Here is a 27,994-nt window from a genome sequence, read left to right as displayed (position 1 = left end):
AAAGGAGACTGTACATGAACGTAACCTCTCTCTCTCTCTCTCTCTCTCGTCTCTCTCTCTTCTCCTCTCTCTATCTCTCCTTCCTCTCTTCTCTCTCTCTCTCTCTCTCTATAATATTATATATATATTATAGATATATTATTAATATATATAATATATATATATATAATATATGTATAAATATATGTGTGTGTTTGTGTGTGTGTGTGTGTGTGCAGGTATGTTTGTGTGTATACATATTTCTATATATATATATATATATATATATATATATATATATATATATATATATATATATATTATATATATGATGAACCGCAGAATAAAATGAAAACCATGGGTATAAATCCTGAACGTTCGCCTTCAGTTTTCTAAGACATTTTCAGTTCTTGTAAAAATGCCTTTCAAAACTGAAGACCAAAACGACCAAGATTTACACCCGGTATTTCCTTTTTCCTTGTGGCATCTCTACATCATTTATCTATCTATCATATATATATGTACATATATGTGTGTGTGTGTGTGTGTATGTGGACAGCATCCTGACTTTAGTGCACAAAAAAAAAAAAAAAAAGTTTCCATCATCTCCCAAACTACCAACTAAAACTACGTCAAATGAAGTGCCCTACGGAAAGTCTGTAAAAGTAGTATGTAATTAAAAAATGATCAACATACAGCTCCACAAAGTACTGACGGATTTGTGGCTTTAACATGATGAATACAGCTGTGAATCAGTATAGGAATAAAAGAAAATAAAGTATCTGAAAAAAAACCTTTTGTATTAGGAATTCTAGTTTACTAAGCTACGAATCAAAGCACGTCCTTTACCATATGAACAATACTTGTCTAACGATTAAGTCTGAAATAACCATAAAGCCAGGAGAATTCAGGTGTTTGAATATCGGAGTTGGAGCAACTTTTACACAAGAGTATTTGATCTGTCTACATGTCCAAACTAAGGCAACCCTACTTACCGAGATATTATATTCGTCTAAAGATCCAAGCTGAAGCAACCCTTTGCAACAATAAATCTGTATGACTATCGACCTAAATCGAAGCAACTGTTATACTAGAGGATTTCTGTGAACATCGATTCAAATAGATGCAACCCTTATACAAGATGAATTCGATACGTCTGAAGATTCAAACTGAAGCAACCCCTATGCCACAAGGATTTTATCTGCCCACAGATCCAAACTAAGGCAATCTTAAATAAGACATAAGTCTATCGGAGGGAGATTCTCACCCTTTATACCTTCAAGGAACCCTGAAACAATTTTTCATATACTAGGGAACCTTTATCGACAGGCTCTCTCTCTCCCTCTCTCTTTCTTTCTTTCTCTCTCTCTTATATATATATATATATATATATATATATATATATATATATATATATATATATATATATATATATATATATATATATATATATATATATTATAAATATATAAATCATATAATATCTACCACTGCTATTTGGCCTGTGTAAATTTAGATCAGCATCATTTGCAATACGTATTTATTTCAAGACTTCCTGCGGAACCCCTGATGATGGCATGAGGAACCCCAGGGTTCCGCGGAACCCTGGTTGGGCATCGCAGGGTCACTCTATCAAATATCCCAGCTAAGGCAGCACTACACCAACGGGAAATATGGTCGTCCAAAGACCCAGTTTCAGGCAACCCTCAGACAAGAGGAATTCCATCTGTCTACAGATGTAGACTGAACCAACCCTTAGACATAAGGAATTCTAACTATCTGAAGATACCAACTGCAACAACACTTATGCAGGAGGAATCATCTTTGTCAAAAAATCTAATTGCAAGCAGTACTTTAAACAACTCCACTCGCTCCTGGAGTTCCAACCTCAAGCAACACTTTATAAACACGATCCAACCTATAAAGAGAAAATCCATATGCCCTTTCCAACTGAGTATTTATAAATATGCACCAAGTAAACGGAATCATTTCATTCTCTGTCCTGTCTCCCTGTTCCATTTCTCCTGAAAAGAACACACGTCGAGAACAGCACGGTTAACCTCAAGTGAACGGAAACCCTAATAAATGTAGGTTGAAGAGTGGTAGGGCGGGGGAAGGGAGCTTGGGGGAGGGGGGTGAGTAGGGAGGCGCAAGGTTGTTGATTTAGCACGAGACCATATTGGCGCTATGTTCCCGCGCAATGGATGTTATTAATGTAAACAAGAGTAACCCGAAGACAAAATAACCTCAGGTAAATTCAGAATTAGTTTGTCTTTCTAAATACGAGCGATTGAAGACGGAATTTCCGCAGAGCTGCTTCGGTAAACAAAAGTATCTCTCGGTTCTCTTGCAGAGAGAGAAAAAAAAGTGGGGGAAGGAATGGTGGGCAACCGGACGGCTCTCATCTACAGGAATGGAAAGCATTGTTATTAATATTGATGGCCAAACAGACGCAACAATGATTCCCATCACTCGTTTTTATAGCATTCCCACTTTTATAGCATTGAGAGTCATTGTATTTTGGTTATTATTCTGACAACATCACTGTACCGAGCGATTACACAGAATGGAGTCACTTTCATACGGTTCCTGAAAATAGCTCGTGCGGAGGGGTCTTTTTCATTTCCTTTTAATGGACATCCCATATTCAGGAGCCAAAGAAGATGGTCTGCCAAGGTCCACTCTCAAATACTGATGCTGGCAATTACCGAGGTACAATGACGGCCAGTATTGACATTAAAAACTCATCTTCGTTGAAGTCAAGATAAACTAGAGATGCCTAACAGACGACAATGACTTGAAGAAACGCTCAGACAAAGAGACAATGGCAACATTCAATCATACATTCATAAAGATATAACCAATATGCATGCACACACATATATGTATCTGTGAGAAAAAAGTGACATCTATTCACAACTATAAAATCAAAATAAATAATATATAATAATATAAGAATAATAATAATAATAATAATAATAATAGATACAATAATAATAATATAAATAATAATATAATAATAATAGATTCAAATTTTCAATAAAAAGAAAGTTAAGAGAATACTTCCTTTGCGATAAAACTTACAATGCAATTTGTCCCACAAGTAAAGTTAAAATAGTTTTCCATGAATACGTAAGAGGGAAGCCAAGTGTCTAATCTACAGCAGTTGCAAATAAAAGAGGGACATCGAAGAAAATAAAAGAAATTGGGGTAAACATAAAACAGTAAACAATGTCTTGGTATTTGTACTGTTTCGTAGAGTTTTGGGAATTTGGGAAATATATATATATATTATATATATATATATATATATATATATATATATATATATGTGTGTGTGTGTGTGTGTGTGTATATATATTTATGTATATATATATCACATATATACATATATGTGTGTAAAGAAATTTATATTAACAAATTTATCAAGCGTAGGTGAAACCTTGACTGATAAACGAAATTAATGTAGGTAATTAAGGTAGAAAATTGGAGGAGTTTAATTTGCGTAGATAAATTATTTCAGAGTAAACAGTAACTGACGAAGGCAAGGTGCTTGTAACAGTCACACAACAGAAAGGAAAAAAAAGTGTCAGGGAAAGCAAACTTGGAAAGAAGGAAGAGATCGTTAATATAACACAACTTCATGAAACTACAGTATTTGGAACAAAAGACTGAGAGGATGAAAAAATATAGATATGAAGAAAAGATGGATCAGATGGTTTGGTTACGTGGAGAGAACGAAGCACTACCGTTTAGTGAAGTGTTTAATATGGAAGCTTTTGGAGTACGGGGACAGGTAGACAAAGAACTTATTACTATTATTATTTCAGTAAATGAAGCCTATTCACATGGAACAAGCACACAAATTCAAGCTTCTAAAAAATGTTGGTTTCAACCTCCCACCGCAGACCCCACACTGCGGTAATAACTGATTATGCTACAGAGCCAATGTTTTTTTTATTGCAGCTGGTGATTTGGAAAATTCAAGCACAGATGGTTCATCATGAATTTAGCAACTAAAGATTGAACGTTGCAGTGAGTGTGGCCATGCATTTTGTACTCTCTCTCTCTCTCTCTCTCTCTCTCTCTCTCTCTCTCTCTCTATTCTAGATATATATATATATATATATATATATATATATATAATATATATTATATTATATAATATGTGTATGTATACCCTACATAAACACACACACACATATGTGTATATATTTATACATACATACACACATATATGTATATATATATATTTATATATATACATATATAGGTTTTGAGTATATATTTATACATACTACACACATACTACATACATAACAATAACATATCTGAACACATACACAAACACAATTACCGATGAATGTTAAACAATTACAATTTCGTTTGGAAAAAAGAAGAGAGGGAACCGTAACAAAGACCCATGAAAGGGTATGTGAGCATGTACGCGTCGCTCCGGATGCACACACGTGGACGTGAAACAGCGATGTGGAAATTATTTCGTGGGCAACCAAACTCTGACATGTGGTTGTCAAACTTACGAACAAAAATCATGCGAGACCCAGACAGAAATTTCCGAAAATGCTTCCAGCCTCGACGTGAACTTTTCTCGTTCTCTGGCTGACTCTATCTCTCTCTCTCTCTTTCGCTCTCTCTATTTCTCTCACTCTCTCTCTCCATTATCTAGTCAACACTTTCTATTTCTCTTTGTCCTTTAACCACTCTCTCTCAAGATAGCCCTTGCTCTCTTTATTTTCGCACAACACTTACTCTTTTTTACTTCACTTATCTTGAACGTTTTCCCTCTTACTACAACTTTTTCTCTCTTTCGCTCTCTCTATTTCTCTCACTCTCTCCTTTAACTCTTCAACACTTTCTCTCTCTCTCTCTCTCTCTCTCTCTCTCTCTCTCTCTCTCTCTCTCTCTCTCTCTCTCTCTCTCTCTCTCAAGAGAGTTCTTGCTCTCTTTATTTTAGCACAACACTTCCTCTTTTACTTCACTTATCTTGAACGTTTTCCCTCTTACTCCAACTTTTTCTGTAAATTTATGCTGAGAGAGAGAGAGAGAGAGAGAGAGAGAGAGAGAGAGAGAGAGAGAGAGAGAGAGGTGTGGGGGGGGGGGGGGGGGGGGGGGGGGGAGCGGGGGGGGGGGGGTTTTTATCAAGATTACGCAAAACTACTAATTATAGCCGCGGGTAAAATATAATGGATTTTAAAAATGGCTGCTTCATTTTTCCAGTGGGGAAACTTATGAAGTCTGCATAATTCACGTAATAATTATGATTATGCAGAATATGCAAATAATCGTAAGGAACATGGTTGGCACGACTATTTACACACGCTACCAATAAATAAAGATTGACCTATGTAATTCCACCATCGTTGTGATCAGAAGTTACTCGTCGTAATATTACACTGAATAACTTCCGTTTTCAAATAATAAGATATTCAAAAGATCACCTTCAGTGTGCAGTTAATAATGCATAAACAAAACAGTTACGCGACGAAGTTTGGGAATAAAAGTGCTTCAGGGAAGTGGAAATGGTTTACCAACTGTGTGCTATTAGGCATACGTTTTTATGTCAAGTTTAGCATGTACGCTTAAAGTGTATATATATCTTTTTCAGTGTGTATGTGAATAAATTTCACGTTACGTAAAACAGAATTCCATGTCGACATGAACTTTATAACAAACGGTCCCCCCGCATACAAACACATACACTAGACATTTTAATCATTGGAAAAAGTCATGGAAACCCGGATAACCAAATGTACTAAAACGGGAGCTATTGGTTTTGTTGATAAAATTTCCTATGGCGGATGAAAGCATAAACATCTAACCTACTACGGCCACGAAAAGCCCCGTGTATTCTGCTTGACTGTCATATTAGCTAATCTGCTAACGGCGACAAAACTGCTTTCAAAAATTGCTTTCAATCGTCGCATCCCGCGCTTCCAAAAGTCATGAATTCATCACGCCAGAACGATTCCGACAGGCAGGTAAACCCCTGATTAAAGATGTCCCATTTAATAGGTGTGGCTTACCTGGTACTATGAGGGCCCATAGCCGGAGGCTCGACGCGTTCCCGCTCCAATTGCTTCGGCTCGTGGCGGGATTGAGGCAACAAACCCGACTGTTCAGGCGCTAATTGCTTCGTCGGCTTTGGAAGCGCGCTCGCGGGTCGCCATGCCTTCTGTTGCCATGGTGCCTCTGGTCTCGCCCAGTCCATGGAAGAAGAAGGAGGAGGAGGAGGAGGAGGCCGATACTGTTTTCCTTCGCCTGCCCAGCGGGCGCCTTTGTTCCATAACTGCCACTGGCTGGCAGAGTTAGGCGCCGCTGGATATCGCCTTTGTGATGGCCCGAAAGGCTCCGATGGCGATGAAGGGTGTTGCCGCGATTGGATGCCTGTTAGAGAGGTCATCGGGGCTGTGTGGCGCTCGTAAATGTAGTTGGGGGACCTTCGAGGAGCGAAAGAGTTGGACAGCGGGAGTGCGGGAGTGGATGGGCATATGATAACAACTCCATCCTTTGGCACCCTTTCACTGGCTGCAGCGTCGTTGCAGTCTGTAACGAAAAAAGAGAAAAACATAAATAAATGAAAAAGGCAATCACTCCACTCGGTAGGGATGTTCAACAATTCATTTCTACCAACGCAACATTAATGATTTTTTTCGACAGTAAATTTTGGCAGTCGCACATCCCAATGAAACAGTTGTATGAAACACGTATCCCCCCTTTTTTTTATGCAGCAGCTAAATCTTTCCTAATCATACATATTTCATGTTCTGTAATTCGTTGTTAAACCTCAGTAATAACAATGAACTGGCTGGGCAAATCCATGTGTTAACTAATGCCCCGAAGTTCAGTGACGGTCGCAAAAGGTCGACAATCATTTTTATGATGCCAATAGCCCTGAAAAAGCGTTCGGACTGAAACATTTATGATAAAGGACAACAAATGACGTTAGGTCTTTCGGGCGAAAATTTCTCCCTGTCTTTTGAAGGATGAATTTTTGGTTTCGCTTGAATTAAGTTTTCCAAATCATTTATTAACGCTACAGCTATATGGGTGTTAATGCACGATATTCAGAATTAGATCTATTATCATATTAACATTCTTATTAGCATCATATTATCCTTATTAGCAATGAAGACCAAAATCAAACGTTATTGACACAAGAACTAAACTTCCGCAGAACTGTACCCTACGAGTGACAACTGCAAAAACTGCAAAGGTATAAATAAGAAAAGTGGTCCTCTCTCTCTCTCTCTCTCTCTCTCTCTCTCTCTCTCTCTCTCTCTCTCTCTCTCAACGGAAATACCCGTGTCACCGAGAGAACAAAATACAATTTTCATAAAAATTAACATCGGAAACGAAGTCTAGATGCTTTAATAAACAGCTGCGCCCCAACAAAATGGAAATAAAAAAACCGATCAAAAAATAGTTTTTTTGTACCCTTTTTCTCCGCTTTGGCCGGAGCGTGTCTTTGATTTCGCTACAATTTTTTAACAAAGGCCATTCATGGTTGAATTGGGAGCAAAAATATGTCTGAATGGCCTGACCTATTCGGTCATCATTTCGAAAATGGGAATGTTTTTCAAAAATATCAAACCGGATGTTGAGAGAGAGAGAGAGAGAGAGAGAGAGAGAGAGAGAGTAGATCGACAGCTAGGGAGAGAGAGTGTGAGAGAGAGAGATAGGTGGCCTGAATAAGAGAGACAGAGTAGATCGATAGATATGAAGAAAGTTGGAGAGAGAGAGAGAGAGAGAGAGAGAGAGAGAGAGAGAGAGAGAGAGAGAGAGAGAGAGAGAAATTCCCATAGCACCCTCTGTCACAGGTATTCATTTTCAGTCGCGCACAAATTAATATTCGGAGGCTTTCATGAGATATACTATTTGTCAACACTAGCAGTTATTCCGACGCGATATTTACAATTTCCAATCAACGACGGCAACAATTTATATATTTAAATAAAGCGCACAGACAGCGTGGCAGAGTCCCCGGCAAGACCATTACCAATAAATATAAATTGGCAACATGTATATAGGCTTTTTATTGGATTACATTCACTTACGCAATTCGCCAAAAATGGAATTTTCGCACTTTTTTTTTTTTGTCCCCCGTTCATTTATTTATGTCCTGAATGTGGATGGTCCCCGAAATAAAAGCGCTGAACAAAATTACAAAAGAGATGAAGATATTAATGTGAGATAAATGTGACTAGTATTATTGTTAACATTGTTAATGGGTCCGCTAAACAAAAGCTCCCGACCACATTACAGAGATGAGGGGATTATTGTGACTAAGTATGAGGTGAATGTTATTGTTATCATATTTATTAGATATATAAAAAAAAATCCCCTCCTCATTCATTTCCAGATGCACCAACGGCGGAAGAGTTCGGAAATTCGAACTGTTGACTGAATTACGAAAATAATATGACCAAATGTGAGATGAATAGTATACAGTATTACTATAATCGCCATCCCTAAACTTAATTACAAAACAGATGAATGTATAAATATGATTTCAGTGTTACAGCAACTGATGCTGTTGTTATTAATACCGAAATAATTATTATCATAGTTAAAACTGAAAATCCAATTGTCTAGACTCTAGACAGACAGAAAGCAGTTGCTGTTGCTATTTATACCAAAATCATTATTACCAGTTAAAACTGAAAATCCAGTTGCCTAGGTTGAAAAGTTCATTGAAAATAAAATATCACCAAAGTATATGCAATGTATTTTCTACGACACAATGAGCTCAGCAGAGAAAATATTTTTGCAAATTTGGGCCGCTAGACCTAATCCTGGAAGTGACTGAACCATATTCGCGGGAAGCAGTGTAGGCAACAATTCACGATTCGCCTGCATTGTTAGGGAATAATAGCTCATGCAGTTCACATGTTACACTTAAGGTTATTATTATTATTATTATTATTGTAAATCAAACAAGAGCTTCGAGAACTCGCAAGATTCTTCTTATCAATTAGTATGTGATTCAGGGCCTCTGTAACACGGTTTTTTGGACTTTGCTCCTTATCAAAGCATCGGATGTAGCTGAAAGTTGACATATGTATATTTTACAACCACACAAATTTTAGCAGCATTATCAATGACCTAAACCTGATAGTTTTAATTTTTATAGAGTAAAAATTATCCAGCCGATGCCATGGCCAATGATTACGAGCCAGGAGTCGAAAAACATTCATTACGTAAGCAAGGTAAACAACATTTGACGAAATGTTGCCCCGCCCATCCACCACAGAAACTCATTCACCTTATTCCATCGGCTCAGAAACCCATAGCAGTCAATGATGGCTAGCAGGATTTGGAATTTTCCCCGTTGTTGCAAAACTGCATTTGTCTTACGACTTGCAACTTTTTACAGTCAAGAGAAAGCCCGTGGCCATGACAAAGACTTTATGAATGGCGGAACGATACATAGATGTGGGTGGGGTATCTGTACTAGCGTAGTAATACTACTGTAGTAATAGCAGTAATATACATGAATTAAACGTTTAGGCCAACTGCTGGGATCCTTGAGGATCATTTAGCACTTCATGCAACTACTCGAGAAATGAGTTTTTATAGCCAGAAGTTAAATTTTCTAATCCAACAATGCCTATGATAGCCTTCATTGTTATCCTGGATTATAACGAGAACAAAGTGGGTGGAGCCTCATGAAGTCATCATTCTGACGATAATTCATGAAGGCTCAAAGCCAAAATGCGGTAACGGCTATTTTTTTTTTTTTTTTAGTAAATAGGTAGATAGCAAATAAATAAAAATTGCTTGACATTTGGAATATAGCAGTTAATCAAATCAAGCTTTGTCTACTATGTTTTTGAAAATTACCAACTATTCCCTACATCTTGTCAATCTGATTGTGACCTATAAAATAGACTGTAATTTCTTAGGAAACTTATTTTGGAGTTAGTCTAATAATCGAAGTGTTTTTGTATTTATTAACATATTTTGTTGGTTTGTTCATTATGACAATTATCAGTGGAGAGGTTTCAGAGTTCATAAAGGTGTACTGCTTTGCTTGTATTTACATTTTTATGTCATTGTTGCCAGAGGTCTAGCCTTCGTTACGTATAGCCAATCATCCATCGAGAAAGAGGGAAGAAATGCTGTCATAAGTTACGTAACGAGTGCGTTCGTAACCTTTTCTCTGAGTAAGTTGGCCCGTCTTCGAAAATAGTCACTTTTACATTATAAGTACCAAATTTATTCAACCTACGTAATGCAGAATACAGTCAAAATTTATGTGTAGATATAATGTGTATTCTGAATAAGCGTTATATTTATGAAAAGCATAGATAAAAAGGTTATTGCGAAAAAACTGTGTTACAGAGGCCCTGAATCTCATAGTAGTCGTACATCAGTGTGAATTTTTTTTTTTTTCACTATTTTAGCGGCATATTATTATTATTATTTTTATGGTTTAGACATCGAGGCAATAAGTCCCACATGCATCAAAAGAAAATATGCTTCTTGTAATTTGCAAGAGAGAGAGAGAGAGAGAGAGGAGAGAGAGGAGAGAGAGAGAGAGAGAGAGAGAGAGAGAGAGAGAGCATTTACGGGATATTGGACAAAAAAAAAATCCACAGTGGATATATTCAAAATAGCAAAGGCTTATCAACTGTATCGAAGCTCAGCTGTGTTTTGGGTAACCGGCCACTCAATTCACTTAGGATTCTAAAACCGCAGAAGAATAAAAATTCTACCGAAAATACTCTGCTTTTACCTCACTCATTCACTCACCGAGGGAACGAAAGCTGGAAAATAAAAGAACAGCAAAGGATATATTATATCGTACAGTTCTTAATACTTCAGACCTCAGGCTTAGGTCATTACAGAAATCTTTCTGATTCTGATTTGTGCTTTGCACCACTTTTTCAATTTCAGTGAATTACGTTGCAAATTACACACACACAAACATATATACATTATATATATACACATGTATATATGTATATATATAAATAAATAAATATATATACATTCATTATACATATATATATATATATATATCTATATATATCCCATATATATATATATATATATATATATATATAATAATTCTTTTGGTGATATGCAGATTTATCTTTAGTTGTTAGTCTGTTCTCTACTTTTCCTCTTTTTTCCTACGCAACCATTCTGTTGGTTGGGAACTTGGCTTATAAATTGATAGTTTATAGGGCATATATATTCCACTCAACTATTTGCTCATTCTAAGTGATATTTAATATCATAGATCACTAATATCTCTCCTGTGTTTTATCTTCCACAAATCTCCACTCATCTTAAGCTTTCCTCCTCACTGCTCTTCCCCAGAGGTTGTGTGATGGTCGTGTCTAAGGCATCTATCTGCAATTCATCGTTTTCTCAGTAATTGACATTACGTTACGCAGATAACTAGGTTATCCATTTTAGTTTTCTGTAAAAGAAAAAAAGTTATTGTGCCGGCTTTGTCTGTCCGTCCGCACCTTTTCTCTCCGCCCTCAGAACTTAAAAACTACTGATGCTAGAAGACTGCAAATTGGTATGTTGTTCATCCACCCTCCAATCATCAAATATACCAAATTAGTGCACTCAAGCCTCAGTAGTTTTGATTTTATACTAGGTTAACGGCCCTCTTAAAGTTAACTATAATCGTGCTTCTGGCAACGATATAGGATAGGCCACCACCAGGTCGTGGTTAAAGTTTCATGGGCCACGGCTCATACAGCATCATACCGAGACCAACGACAGCTACATCTATTTTCTGTGGCCTTGATTATGTGCTGTAGCGGATGTACAGAAAACTCGGTTGCGCCGAAGAAACTTCGGCGCACTTTATAATTGTTAATTATTAGGGTGCCGTAGGAATCATTAACATTTATATTATTTTCCAGAATAATACCAACATAGAATGTGAACTAAATAGTGTGTTTTATTATCATCTACAATAGTATGTGATCTATATTATTATTACTTTCCTGGGAAATAACAATATTAATGATAACAAAAATAACAACAATGTTAACTGTTAATAATTCCTGCAACGGCCAGATAAAAGTAAATGATAAAATTAGCTATGTAATATTCGAAAGAAAAAATAAATACTGGAAAAATACCCTTATTCCCAAAAAACGCCAAATGAACTTTAGCTTTTGGGAAAATTCTAACTTCAATACGAAATGGATGAAAAAATTTCTCATGTCAAAAACTAGAACTTCCCCCTGAATACATATAGAGTCAAATTTTCTAAAACAAACAAAAAAAGGACATCTAATTTTGATATGAAATTTGAATTCCCTGAATTTCGCCATTGAAAAAAAATGGAAAATTGGATACAGTTTTGGTAAATTAGCCAAAACTAGGAAACACAATAAAGCAACGGAATAATTTTCCTAAAGTTTCATTTTTGCTCAGGTAGGGACAAATGAGACAGTTTTGTGAAAGTAACGGAAAGAAAAAACACAACTTCGCAAAAATATCGAAAACGATGCCCGGAACTTTATAACGCGAGACGGTCATTACTTGGTATCCCTAACAACCCCGCCCCCCGGCAAAGTATCTAATCGAAAAAAAGTTAAGAATTTCTTAGTTTTACCAGGCCTCTCCTAGGGCTGGCCCGAAGGATTACATAGTTTTACGTGGCTAGGAACCAATTGCTCACCTAGCAACGGGACCTACAGTTTATTGTGAGATCCGAACGACATTATATCGAGAAATGAATTTCTATCACCAGAAATAAATTACTCTGATTCCGCGTTGGCCAAGCCGAGAATCTAACTTCGGACCACCGGATTGGTAGCCGAGTGCGAAAACCACTCGTCCAACGAGGAACTATCTAATCGAAAGAAACTCATAATTCTCTAATCGGTTTTCACTCCATTCGAACCCAGCGGCCGAACAAAATCACGACTGGGGCCTTTTTCTTTCACCTGTGACGTTTCAATTAAAACACAATCCGAATTTCCATCGCCGCTGAGCCGGTGACAACCATACTGTTGACACGATCAACAATGCAATGATTAAATTCAATATACAACGTATTTCACGCCCTCCGCGTTTTGGGTACCAGTGGACCGAGAGGAGCAAAAGAAGAATAACCAATCGATTGGATGTCTATTAATAAACTCATGCGGCAGAGCCGAACTTACTCCAAAGGGATGAAGAAGCAACAGGTGAGGTTGTATTATTAAAATAGGGCATCAAATCAATCAAGCCCCTCCTCCTCCTCCTCCTCATTCTCCTCCTCATTCTCTCCACCTCTTCCTCCTCGTCTTCCTCCACCTCTACCTCCTCCTCCTCTTCCTCCACCTCTTCCTCCTCGTCTTCCTCCACCTCTACCTCTTCCTCCTCCTCCTCCTCCTCCTCCTCCTCCACTCTTCTTCCTCGTCTTCCTCCACCTCCTACCTCTTCCTCCTCCTCCTCCTCCTCCATCCCTTCATCTACCTACCTCCCCCCCTCCACCTCCTCCTCCTCCTACTCCTTCTCCTTCTTCAACATGAACAAACATCCACACGGCTCCAAACAAAACTGTCTCACTAAGGACGTTCCAAAGCTCAGAACGCCCACATTTGAAAAAAAAAAAAAAGAATGTCACATCAAAGCAAAGTGAGGTAAAGTAATATTACATACTAATAATACTCATAGACAAAACCACCGAAAGATATAAATAATTATATGCAATGCAGAAACAGCGAAAACATCGGTTCGCGTATCATGATTTCTTATCGCCTCACGTTGTCATGGAGAAGCGAAGATCTGTTTGCGACCTTTGCTGTCGCGCTATTGGGACTTCTTTTGCTTCTTCCTTTGTTTTTCTTTCCACGGCCAAAGGTCACCACTCAGCTCCTCCAATTCATCAATGAAAGGTCGAAGGGCAGACTGTCAAGAAGAAACTCTTTGACTCGAAAATAGACGCTGTGGGGCAGCGGTATAATGTCATACAATGACATTCATTGGCTTTTTTTTTTTTTTTTTTTTTTTTTTGAGCCGGTTCAGAGGTCAGTCAGTTTATCTCTCACATAACAGAATAATATTGAAAAAAATGAATAAAGGTCGCATCATTCACAGCGTAATTACGTAATTACGCATAAAATGAAATACAACTAATACGGCATCTCTCTCTCTCTCTCTCTCTCTCTCCTCTCTCTCTCTCTCTCAAGCAAATAAACTCTATGTGTTATCTCTCTCACACTTTCTCTCTCAAAGCAAGTGAATTACTCTCTCTCTCTCTCTCTCTCTCTCTCTCTCTCTCTCTCTCTCTCTCTCTCTCTCTGGTACATAAATTATTCTCTTTCTGTGTCTCTGTCTCTGTCTCTCTTTCTCTCCAACAAAAATGTATGTAACTTCATTATAAATACTCTAAGGGTGCTTCCTCTCTCTCTGTCTGTCAAGCAAATAAATTACTCTAGGTGTTATCTCTCTCACACTTTCTCTCTCTCAAAGCACATGAATTACTCTCTCTCTCTCTCTCTCTCTCTCTCTCTCTCTCTCTCTCCTCTCTCTTCTTCCTTAGCAACTTTGAAATATCTTTTTTATCCGAAAAGGGATGAGAATTACGTCGTATCACAAACGTTCGCAGGGAAATATTAATTTGGCCAATTATTCAAAGCTGGAAAATTTCGGGCCTTTGAACTCGAAGGTTCTTTGATGACCCTGATTACGCAACAGTCATTACGGTTGTGAGTGAGCGTGAACGTGACTGCGTGTGGATGCTAGGGGGAGCATGCGGTCAAGAGTGTGATTGCGTAACCGCTTGCGCGTGCATGCAATGACCCAGGCTGTCCTGTGCTAGACAACGGGAGCTATAAACGCGAAGTTTATTAGCAGTAGACTTTCGTCATTAAATGAAAAAAAAAAAAAAAAAAACTACACAGATACGTATCGCGTTTTATTAAAGAGGGATCATTAGCTCATGCTAAATCTGCTTATTCTGTTGGACTTCGCGGCTCAGTATGACACATTGCTGCTTGCACTAATCCCGTACCGTTCGATGAAAATTGCACCGACACTTTTATTTATGAATTATTTATTGGACTAGGTCGGGACTTCCTATGAAATACCTCTCTTTTATCTGTGTTTGATCGTAGTCGTTGCGACGCCAGATTAGAAATAAATATCAACCCCATCATAAAATTCAATTCTTAAGAACCTACAACATACCTTACGAATCTCATATGACCATCCGTGGGTCACATTGGGGCCTGACAATACCACAGCGTGAACGAATCCATGAATGCTCTGTATGCTAAATTAGATCATTAAGATAAAAGACAAATGATTACTGCAATCTCTGGTAAATTGCTGATATGATTTGAGCCTTCAGAATACATCATACGTATTTAAACTTTTCACATTTCCCTTTGAAATAATCATACCGCAACACACACACACGCACACACACACACACACACACACACACACATATACATACATACACACACACACACACATATATATATATATATATATATATATATATATAAACACACACACACACACATAGTTTCTTTCGTCCGAGTCAGTCTATGTAAACACGTGCTTAATGAGATGATAAGGACACTTTCCAATCTGCCTTTGTATGAGCCAGTTCGTAGTATTATATTTGATATTACGTATCTGAATCCACCTTCCGACCCTGAGCCAATTTGCTAATACCGGAAGAATATTAGTTTTGTCACTAAAATATAATTTTAAAATTCCAGCATGCCACTGAAATATATCCCTTAATAATTCACAATATTGAATAATCTACTAAACCCAAGAGAAACGAAACAATCTTCAGAATTCCTAAAGGTTACCAAGTTGCTCTTCTAAAATTTCAGAAGTACTTTTTTGGACTTTCAGTATCACTAAAATACTCATAACAATGTCATGTAGTTACTAAAATACTCGTCATATCTCAGTAAGTCACAAATGGCAAAAAAAGGACAATGTTGTTAAAATACTAATGCAAGAGCTTTAGAAATACGAGGGTTTAAAGACCGCTCAGCTGTAAAGCTACAAATACCACTGTTATGATGAATCTTTTCATTTGTACCTTTGTTACGAAATCGGCAAATCTTTCTATTGTTAACATTTCAGGTCTATGCAACAGAAGCCGAAAATTCTTTTGCAACAGAAGCCGAAAATTCTTTACAGAATTGAATCTACAGCGTAAAGGGAACTCTTCCATCTGAACCTGTCAAGAACTAAACAGGATCCAACAGGCGAAATAATTTCTTGAGTCAGAAGTCCTCTACAGAACAAAATCTGCAGCTTCAAGGGAACGTTTTCATTTGAACATTTCCTAAACTGGACTGGACTGGTTATATCTCCTCAAATAACAAAATCATTTATTTCTAGAACACCCTTCCATGTATAGCAATAAAGAACTAAATTAGACTAAACGTTCATAGCTCAGCTAACAAAAGCTAATTTTTTGTTTTATATACTGTCGCAACTTTCTTAACGAAAGTCGGAACTCGGCTTAAGAAGTCAATCTACAAATGAAGTGCAATAAAACATTTCAAGGAGTTGAACTCCCTGGAAGGGCTCCACTAGCCGCCATCCTTCAGCAGAAAATCAGGAGGCATTACACCTAAATCCTGGCAAAGGCTGTGTGGTCAGGGAGGAGATGATGTTAAACCGAGAGGTTTTTCTCGTTTTTCTCTCCGGGTGAATTCGGAGCATCAATTTGTATATATAAACATCCAGCTTCAGAAATTCTGAAATTTCGGCACGATTCAGCTCCGGAACTGAAATGCATTTAGCCGTTGGAAACAGCGGCAGTACAGCAGGCATTCACGACGAGACAAGAATATGAAGAAAAAAAAAAAATCCTGCCTGGAAATAATATGACCGATGACACGTGTGATGGAGAATGACAGGCAATGAAATGATAACAGAGTTTACACATATCTAGTCCGGCGGAGAGAGAGAGAGAGAGAGAGAGAGAGAGAGAGAGAGAGAGAGAGAGAGAGAGAGGGTCCGCAAAAGCTGATTTTTCACTGTTTGTTTGTACATCCTTCGGCAGGTTGAAAAGTTTCAATGTCCGCATCAACGAGGACAAAAGAGTTATTTTCTGCGTGTCTGTGTGTGTGTGCATGTGTATGTGTATGTGCATGTGTGTGTGTGGATTTGGAGTTGTGGCTATTACTGAGGACTCTTCGGTTTCTGCATCCAGTGGCACACAGAGAGAGAGAGAGAGAGAGAGAGAGAGAGAGAGAGAGAGAGAGAGAGAGGAATGGGTGCTTCATGTTCCCCCAAAACTCCCCATCATGTGACCATCCCCCACCCACAAACCCCAAGTCCCTTTGCAACTATTGTTGAACGTTGGCCGTGGAATTCAGCCAGGCATATTCTTCACTTCAGCGGGAGATTTCTGGGGGAAAAATAAAGATTCAATTATTCATTCCATTTAACTGACGAACGTACGACTTTCTATACATTATTCAACTAATTAAATAAAACCCAGGGCCGGCGGCAGGCCCTTCCATCCTCTTGAGTTCTCGCATTGAGGAGAAAACAAGCGGCAATAATGTTCCCATTTTTCATCGCTTCCGGCAACTGAGGGAGATGTCTGGAATGACCGCAACGAATCTCTCTGAAACAGGACGAGGGTTTTTGGGACAGGAGCCCAGAGGAGGAGCGGTGGTCAAACACAGGTTCTTCCACCTGGCTGCTCGTAGGTAACGACCTCCGCCTCTAGTGCAATCCAATGGTGTAAGCGAGACCCCGGGATTTATAGCACCGGGACAAGGGGCATTTCCACCACCACCCGCAAGGAGGCCCCATACCGCCCACCCTTCCCACCCCCCTACCTACGCGGATTGCCTGCAGGAAGGGATTCATACATAGTTCCTGCAGGATGCAGCAAATTGAAGGAGTTTCGGTCCAACATGATATGGCTACGACATTGATTTTCCAGTTTGATTTTGTTACATGACTAACATACATGTACAAATATGTATATATAATATAAATATATATATATATATATATATATATATATATATATATATTATATATACACATACACACACACATATCGTTTCCTTTTATAGCTTCTCCAGAAATAAAAGCAGTGATTTCTGCCGAATCTAAATTCGAACTGCAACAGTAATTTTTTATATATATATATATATATATATATATATAATATATATATTCTATACATATATATATATTATATAACATATATATATATATATATATATATATATATCTAATATATATATATATATATTATATAAATGCGTATGCACGTATTCTTTTGAATAAACGACATCCAGTCGAGTCCAGCACTTAATGGGGAAACGATCCACTTATTTTTCCGAGAAAATCAAGTGGTTCGGTCTTCCCGATTGAGAGTTTCCTGGTAAGATCTTATTCGTGTCTTATGAGTAATGGCAGGAAAATTGCATCAAGAGCAAGAGTTGTATTTGACTTATATTACTAGTCTGAAGACAGTACGCGTGCGCTCGCGCATATCTGTCTCAGTGTCTTTATATATACATGTATATGTATATATATATATATATATATATATATATATATATATATATATATATATAATATGAATAAATTTTTATAACATCACCTGACCTTTAAATACACAAGCATGAAGCTACAAAAGTCTTTTAATATCCAATTCGCTCACTTCAGAAATAATACTGAAGGTAAATAATAACTGATAAGTGGTTCATCACCTAGCAGGCTCGAACTTCCCGAACAGAGACGACCAACGACGCCCAACGGACCTTCCGTTTCTCAGCTGACGTTTTGTCATGAGGCTGATGAACACATGGCCACCTCTGCCACAGCCCTGGCTGCAACCCACAAGAGTCAACTAACTATAAGGTACAAATTGAATAAATAAAGTAACTTATGCCGTGGGTGTGTGGCAATAAAAAAAAAAACAAAGAAAAAAACAAGACCACTGTAGTCGTCGTCTTTTTTTTTCAGGTCACCCATCTTAAAAGGAAAATGATACCTACCGATAAAGAAATTAAATATGGTAACGAAGATTTGATTAATTGCAATGTTCTTACCTAAAATTAACGACAATGAAAAGGAAAACTGGAGAATGACCACATACATAGTTAATGAAAGAAGCTAGGGAGAGAAGGAGAGAATAAGAGACAGGAAATGAAACAAAAACACACGAGCACACATTTACGATAGAAAAAGAGGAAACTGTACTGAGATGAATTCTTCCCACAAAGAGGCTTGATATCAGATTAACACCACACACTACACAACACAGAGAGAGAGAGAGAGAGAGAGAGAGAGAGAGAGAGAGAGGAGAGAGTCGGACGACAATATTCATATTTGCCCAAGGTGCAAGTATAACAGATGTACACAATTTCGTTCTTTAGATGTTTCTGCACATTCTACGGACACACACATCACATGTACGTTTGTGTGTGTGTAATATATATATATATATATATATATATATAATATATATATATATAATATAGATCTATATATATATATATACATATATATAAATATATATATATATATATATATATATATATATATATATATATATATATATATACACACACATACATACATACATACATTAAATATATGTGTATATAGTATAAGTAGAATCTACTAGTCATTTTTACCAGATACATATGAAACTGTAATAACCACAATGCCCTCTTAACTTCTCACATTCTTAGCTCTTGTTTGGATACGCTTGTTGCTACAAAGCCTTGAGCTCTAACTTCAAAGAAATTTGAAGAAATCGTGATTTCTTCAAATTTCTTTGAAGTTGAGCTTATGGCTTTATAGTGACAAGACAAGCGTATCCAAAAAAGAGCAAAGAATGTGAGAAGTTAAGAGAACATTTTGGCTATTACAATTTCTTATGAATATATATCAATAATATATATATATATATGTATATATATATATTATATATAATATTGTATGTTAATATCTATATACATACATACATACATACATACATACACGCAGACAAGTAACCTCTACTACACCTCTCCGGTTTATTCAACTAACTGAAAACTGTTCAACAAATACACGAAAACACAGCAAACGATCCCGTTCTGCAACAAAAACACAAAACAAATCCCTAACCGGCAACTCCACAACTGCCCGCAAACAACTCTCATTGGAAAGTTGAATTTCTCGCGATCTAAATTCATTCCAGGGACTCCAGCGCCGGGTTTTCATCGTGTTTGGAAGACTTTGCGCTTCTTACCGCGTAACTTTAGATTTATTCTACAACTTAAGAGGTTCCACATGGATTTATACCCTTTCTTTTATTTTATGCGGTCCTGTTTGGGAATTCTTACGACCTCCTTAATACGGAGGAAAATGCAGGTGGGTTAGGTCTTCTTTCGGAGTCCTTTTTTCTTCTCTGGTTTTTGCAGACTTTTATTACCCGTTTTGCTTTAAAGTGTAGAACGGCCCTTCGCTTCCTTCGTAGAGAAGACCCACATTTCATTTCTTCCTTATATATTTTCCGTTATTTGTTTATTCATATATTTATTCTTGAGTCTGAGGTAGACAAGAATATTACGTTGATCTGCCACTGACATTTGCTTTTGGAAATGAAGTCGTATAACTTGAACATTCCCATTTAGCAGCTACCATTAGCTTCCTCAGTTTTATTTCCTAGCTATATATTTTTATCGCTATCTTTCTCATAAGCTGCGTAAATTTTTTGATACAGTATATTCTTGGGGTGATACCTCGATAAACTCTTCCTCGTGATATATAATTGTTTTATACTTTCTGCAGAGACCAGATATTTTTCTTATGCCCAATGGAAACAATATTAATTCCGAATATTTCAGACGATTATTCTTTTTCCATAACAAGTCAATAAAAGATAAATCCAGCTTCTCTCTCTCTCTCTCTCTCTCTCTCTCTCTCTCCTCTCTCCTTCCTCTCTCCTTCTCTCCTCCTTCTCTTCTTTCCTTATCTAAGCTTCAGTTCTTTTATTCACAACTAAAACTATACTGAAATCTTAAAATCGATACAACAAAATGCACGACAGCTCTTCAAGAATATTTCGAATATTGCGGTCAAAGGAGAGAGAGAGAGAGAGAGAGAGAGAGAGAGAGAGAGAGAGAGAGAGAGATCCGTGTTTGAGTAAAAGTCTGATGACAATATTCATAATTGCCGAAGGGTCTGTCTGTCTGTCTGTCCAGATAAATCTATACATAAATTTCTGACTCACATCGGAATCGGACCCAGGTCTTTCAACTGAAAAGCCAGGTCGTTGCCAGGGAACCAAACAAGTCTTAAAAGCGTTTGGAACCTAAGTACCACTGTACCTAAGGCTTTACTGGGCAGGCTGGTATGCAAGGCGTTTTTTTATTCGTTTATCCTTTTTATTCATTTTTCAAGGTACTCAGGTTCCAACTTCTTTTGTGACTTGTATGGTTTCAGTTTGGCGACACCCTTGTCTTGCAACTGAAAGACCTGTGATCGATTCAAATGTGAATCTGAAATTTATATATATTAGTATAGGTATATATATATATATATATATATATATATATAATATATATAATATATATATATATATATCATTAAGGAGTCCCAGGTCCCAAGACAGCAGTCTAAGAAGCATGCTTTATTTATATGAGAAACGTTTCATGTTGTTTCAGCACATCATCAGCCTGCATTAGTTAAAATTTTACTTAATAAATTACAAGTTAAAAGTACAAATTATTACCAATAAAAAAATCAGCTAAAAATAATTCAAAACTTTAAAATAGAAAAACAAAACATGAATAAGTGAGAAAGGCTACCTATTCAAGGTAAGGAAAAGAGTCAAGTGACCACAACAGTTCGTACCTGCCCAGACAACACTTAGGCCACAGAGAGAGAGAGAGAGAGAGAGAGAGAGAGAGAGAGAAGAAGACGAAGCAACACTCGAGTTAAAGCCTGGAGAGAGGGAGGTGCTTGATAAATAAAGACTCAAAGGTCGTTAAGTAGGCTGTTTGTTTAGTAGTGCCTATTATTGAAAAATGCCTTTTTTCCACATTAATTTTGCATTTGGATGCATGAGTCCTTATATTAGAAAATTCGGGATTGGATATTCTTGACCCTATCCTATAACTAAGACCTTGATGGCTATAATAACGAACCTGCAACAGCCTTCGAGAGGATCCAACGTAATTACCAAGGCATCTTGGGCATTGAAATTTATATATTATGTTGGATCTCATGAATTCTTGAAGCTTGTCCTCATAACTAAAGAAACCTAAAATTTTCTTAGGGTTCATAGGAATGAGGTTTAATTTCAAAAATCGTAGTTCGTTTTCAATAATTTGTTTAACCTTGGAACGTAAATTGTCAGAGTGAATAAAGGGAATTGGTGCATAAAAAGTTAATTTGGGAACCTTAAGAGTTCAATGTAGGTTTAGAACTTACTGTGCAAGATTCAACTTTTGTCTTTAATAAGGAACTCTACCTGCAGGTCGGGGGAGTTGCAATGGGGTCCCCATTAAGCCCGTTGTTTGCTAACTTTTTTATGGGTCATTTGGAGGAAGAATTTTTAAATAATTGCCCGTAGAGTTTTAATCCAACATGTTATAGAAGATATGTTGATGATACATTCACCTTATCAAACATTCCTGGCAATGTCAATTATTTTTGGAAAAAATAATAACATACATCCTAACATGAAGTTTACTTTAGGACATGAAAAGGAAAACACTCTTGCATTTTTAGATGTTAAGGTTATTAGATATAGCCACGGTTTATTACTGTTTTCAGGAAAAATACCTTTACAGGTTTAGGCACCAGTTTTTTTTAGTTCATGTTTCCATTCTTTTAAAATAAATGCAATCACCATTCTTGTTTTTAGAGCACTTAGATATACCTCAGATTGGGCCTCTTTTCATAATGAAATTTAATTTTTACTTGAGTATTTCACTAAAAACTCATTCCCAAGAAATTTAGTTTTTAGTATTATCAACAAAATGTTAGCAAGGTTTGTTTCCAAACCTACATTGAACTTTAATGTTCCTAAATTAACTTTGTATGCCCCAATTCCCTTTACTCTGAAGATAACCTTTTCATCACCTTCGCAGTTTATTCAGCTAACTGAAAAATGTTTCATAAATACAAGAAATCTCGCAGCAAAAGATCTCACCCTAGTAAAATTACCCAAAACAAATCCCTAACCGGCAACTCCACAACTGCCCGCAAACAACATACATTGGAAAGTTGAATTTCTCGTGATCTAAATTCATTCCAGGGACGCCAGCGCCAAGTTTTCATTGTGTTTAGAAGACCTTGCACTTCTTACCCCTTAACTTTAGATTTATTCTACAACTTAGAGGTTCCACGTGGATTTATACCCTTTCTTTTATTTTATGCGGTCCTGTTTGGGAATTCTTACGACCTCCTTGATACGGAGGAAAATGCAGTTCTTTTCTTGACTCTTGCTAAGCGGTAGAAATTTCTTTTGTTTCCATTTTAGATGAGATCCATATTTCTTCATTAAATTTTCCGTTTATCTATTTATTTACTTCGAATCATAAGTAAAAACGATAAATAGGTTTGGCCTTCCACTGTCACCTGATCTTCAAAGAATCCTTTAACAAAAAAAGAAACATTCCCATCTAATAGTCACCCTAACCTTTTCAATTTCATTTCCTCATATTTTTGACGTCTATCTTCCTTACAAGGAGCTTAAACTTTTTGACATAGTATATTCTTGAGGAGATCCCTGGATAAGCTCATCCCAATGATATATAACTTCTTTTTCTAATTCCCACAGGAAACATTCACTCGATACGTTTGCCATTTTGCAATTTCATAATTCTATCGGAAAATAGGAGATCGCTTTTTTTTTGCTCAATTGCGACGCAATATTTATTTCGCAGATATTAAACTATTATTCTTTTTTACTTTTTACGCCAATAAAGATAAATCTAGCCTCTCTCTCACTCTCTCTGAGCTTCAATCTTCTATCAAAATTAAAACAAATAAAACGACACTGAAATCATAAAAACGACATAACAAAATTAATGAAATTTTCCCTAAGAATTCACTTTCTCAACTGATATCAAATTACAGTACTTTAGTCTTGCCGTCGACGGCACAGCAGAGAGAGAGAGAGAGAGGAGAGAGAGAGAGAGAGAGAGAGAGGTTGACTCGGGGGTGAGAACGTATTTCGAAACTCCCAGCGTCAATTTCCGATATGATAGAACGAAACGCTGTTCTTAAAGCATAACAAATATAACTGGTAAAAGTAAAGGGAGATTTTCCTTCATACTCATAGCTTCACCAAAACTGACCGGAGCTTGAAACGAGAAGGAGTGAAAAGGAGCGGCGGATTGACCCCGAAGGAAGCGACAGGCTGCCTCCTGAAGGAAGGGAGATTAATTGAAGGGAAACAAAGGGAAAAATGGAGGAATATCGGCTGCTATCGGAAATTCGCCCTTAAGATTGGATAGAAATATGAAATGCAATTCGGTTAGTCTTTGTGAAGAAAATGGAGGAATATAACAAATGTAATCCGAAATTTGTCGTGTAAAGACTGGAGGAATATTAACGATAATGGGAAATTCGTTGTAAAGACAATGGGCAGTATGAAATGTGATCGAAAATTCCACCTGAAGAAAGTAAAAATGTCGAACCGTTCGATACTACGGATGCTGACCAGTTTTGTTATCACCTGATTTTGATTTTGATTTGACTTATATAGATTTTTGGCATTATGTCAAGCACTGGGCAACTAAGGCCATTCAGCGCTGAAACGGAAATTGACAGTTAAAGGTCTGAAAGGTGTAACTGGAGGAAAACCTCGTAGTTGCACTATGAAACAATTGTTATTTGAGGGTGGAAAGTAAGATGGAAGAAAGAGAATACGAACGGAGGTACAATAAAAGGAACGAAAGTCGTTGCAGCTAGGGGCCGAAGGGACGCTGCAAAGACCTCAAGTAATGCCTACAGTGGACCAAATAAGGTGCAATGACGGAAACTACCCCCTACGGAGTAGATAAAGACTGACCTGGAAGAATCCATCACATCCTCAAGTGAGAAAAAGGCCGCCAGCCCCTTTAGGGTTCTCTTACACTAAGGATTACATAGCGCACCAACTTGCGTTGAAGACAGGTAGCTACTTTAGTATTTTCCTTCATACTAAGTCACACTCTACTTTTACTAGTTTTTCTGTAAAACAAAACTATTAAGATACTTTTTGTCAGTCCGTCCGGCGTCAGATCTTAACAACTACTGAGGCTAGAGAGCTGAAATTGGAATGTTGATCAAACATACCAAATTGCATCTTATTTAAGGTTAAATTTAACCATGATCTGCACTGCTATAGGTGCCCAACAACACAGGCCAACAACGGGCTGTGGCTGGAAGTTTCATGGGCTGCGACTGAGTTGCATGCGCCGTGGCTGAGTTTAATGCAGCATTGTACGCTGTATATAAAACTCGATTGCCACGAAGAAACTTCGAAGCATTTTTTACTTATTTTTCTATAAATTCCGAAGTGAGAGTACATACATATACAGACGATGGATAAGAGGAGAAAGATACCCTGCCTTTATTGGGCTAATTGAAGAAAGAATAAATGAGATTTTGTCGAATTCATCCATTGCCGTGAAAAACATAAATAAAGCGCATTTGTCACACTTAATGAAGATTTGAAACGGGATGGTGATACAGTTTCCAATTACTTCCGAGTGTCTCCAGCATCATTTGGCTTCATACTATTAAGCTAACTATTAAGTTGCTCGTCAAAATATAGCTTGCAGCGACCCTATTTCATCTGCACAGACTCTGGTCACCAACCGCGCAGATTTTTAGGACACGCTATAAAAATGACATAAGAATGGCATGTAGGCACAGCAGGAAAGGCACATGCATAGCAACGCGCTAGCCTAGTGGGACCATATAAATGACATGCGTCAACCCGCACGAATACTGCAAATGGGTAGAGTCTATCACTTTGCATAGCAGCACGATACTCCTAGATATGTTGACTTAAACTATGGTTTTCCGTGGCAAATTACAACCTCACAAAGAACAAAAGACAATTTGCCTCGTCAGATTCGTCATAATATACCTGCCACCCGGTATCTCGATTAAGAGCAAAGTCTGTACTACATATATTAGGCTCAGATAATAATAACCAGTGAATCTGTGGATCCTGAAATCGACATCCCCTTCCAATCTTATTTTACTATTTTTCCATCACTTGCAGTTTGAGCTTGTTAAGATTATTAAAAATGTTAGCTAGTCGAAATTTTGGGAGGTAGCTTATCTATAATTACTATCATGTAAATCTAATATAAAAAAAAGTCAATTTAGCAGCAGCACTTTGGAAGAAAGGAACACCATCCTTTTGCCATACTTGGTTCCTAAGCGCTATTGATCAAGTGAAATGCCTCCATAAACAGACAAGCATGAATACAGACACAGAATATTCTTATAACTATCCACCCAGTGACTGCAATCATGGAAACTTGAAAAAAAATGTAAATACTCCTCCAAAGTGCTAAATATGATTTAAAGGTAAAGGACAACCACCGCTAAAATTGACGAGATATGGAAAAAAAAACTCGGATCATAATTTTTTCTATCATGGAACATGCGTAACTGGCCTTGATTTTTCAAAGTAAACTTTCTCAGAATGTTATGCACATGAGCGAAGCAAGCGAAGCAAGTGAAAACAAAAGAGAGAGAGAGAGAGAGAGAGAGAGAGAGAGAGAGAGAGAGAGAGAGAGAGAGAGAGAGAGAGAGAGAGAATAAACTAAATAAAGGAAAAAAATAAAGGCGCAACAAACAAGGGCTTCAGATGCTGACCATCACGCAGGAGCTCAGGCGGCCGGGAGTGTATCCCCTAGAGAAAATGGAAATGTTGCAAAACCAATGCGAGGCATTGTTTACCCAGCAGAGGGTAATCAATGTATCATCAGTCTCGCATCCGCCCAGCAGAGACTTTTCTTCGTAAGAAGTTGGGAGGCTTCATTAAAGTTTCTGCTTATATCCTGAACAAACAACGGCGGGCTTCCGGAAAAAATCGTATTTGAATATCATCACTGTGGCCAATCACCGGCTGCGAATCACCGCCAGCGAGTCACTGCGTCCAATCACGGCACGCGAATCGCCGAGACCAATCACCACGCGCGAATGCTGCTATTTCTGACGGCAGAATTCCAAACCTACTTCCCCCCGATTTATCATCATAAGGATTCAGGTCAGTGAGTCGTTCCATCAAAGAGGCAGATTACATCTAATTTTCAAAATAACACGTTTGTTTTTCCAGCTTGAAAAAAAAAAGCTTATAGACAAATCTTGTTAATAACCTGCAGACTATGGGCTTCATAATGATGCTAGTGCTGATTTTTACATTATAATTTCAACAGCTTTATGCAAACGTAAGCTAGAATTGAAAATCCTATAAGGTTCTGTCTTATTACGGGTATCCTTAATAGAGCTGGAGCTGCAGAAAAACAGATAGCACACTGACAAGCACGTTCCTATCGAAGCACCCTTCAAATAAAAATAACAAATAGAAAGAAATGAATATGGAAGAGTAGTTTGAGAGTAGGGTTGAGAAAGAAGACATCAACCATCCGGGAGACTGTATCACAATCGCCATCTATTGGCAAGAGATCAAATCAACGATAGTTTCAACTCTGATCACATCAAGTTTATTCGATTTCCTCTCGCACTCCATTTCATTCCGTTCATTGCCTCTCGAATGTATGGATGCTGAAGGATGTTGCTCGTTCATCTCCCTTTACATCTTACTCAAACAGGTAAATCCTCTACACGCACATACACACACACTCTCTCTCTCTCACACACACACACACACACACACACACACACACACATATAAGTTTTATCACATCACCGTGATTCACATATACGCATTAAGCTACAATTGTCCTTCAATGTCTATTTTGCTCTACCTCGGAATTTTTTAGTTGATAAGAAATTCGTCCAGGGAATCAAGAATTCAGGGCGTGCAGTGAAGCGCTTTAAACCACAAGGCTATCACGTG

The 27,994-nt window shown here is 37.5% G+C and overlaps 1 protein-coding gene across 11 annotated transcripts in view; it reads right to left on the bottom strand.

The window, feature by feature from the left end:
• Nucleotides 1–27,994, bottom strand: part of LOC135222876 (cell adhesion molecule Dscam2-like) — a 353,863-nt gene that overhangs the window by 157,021 nt on the left and 168,848 nt on the right. For all 11 annotated transcript variants that reach the window (XM_064261228.1, XM_064261227.1, XM_064261229.1 and 8 more), the window contains exon 3: nucleotides 6,024–6,543. In XM_064261228.1, the coding sequence (XP_064117298.1) occupies nucleotides 6,024–6,543 (520 nt within the window). The remainder of the gene's footprint in view (nucleotides 1–6,023; nucleotides 6,544–27,994) is intronic.

This window comes from Macrobrachium nipponense, chromosome 8 (assembly GCF_015104395.2).
Source record: "Macrobrachium nipponense isolate FS-2020 chromosome 8, ASM1510439v2, whole genome shotgun sequence".
Lineage (NCBI taxonomy): Eukaryota > Metazoa > Arthropoda > Malacostraca > Decapoda > Palaemonidae > Macrobrachium > Macrobrachium nipponense.
The sequence above is the reverse complement of the archived record's forward strand: the minus strand, read 5'-3'. Positions and strand labels throughout refer to the sequence as shown.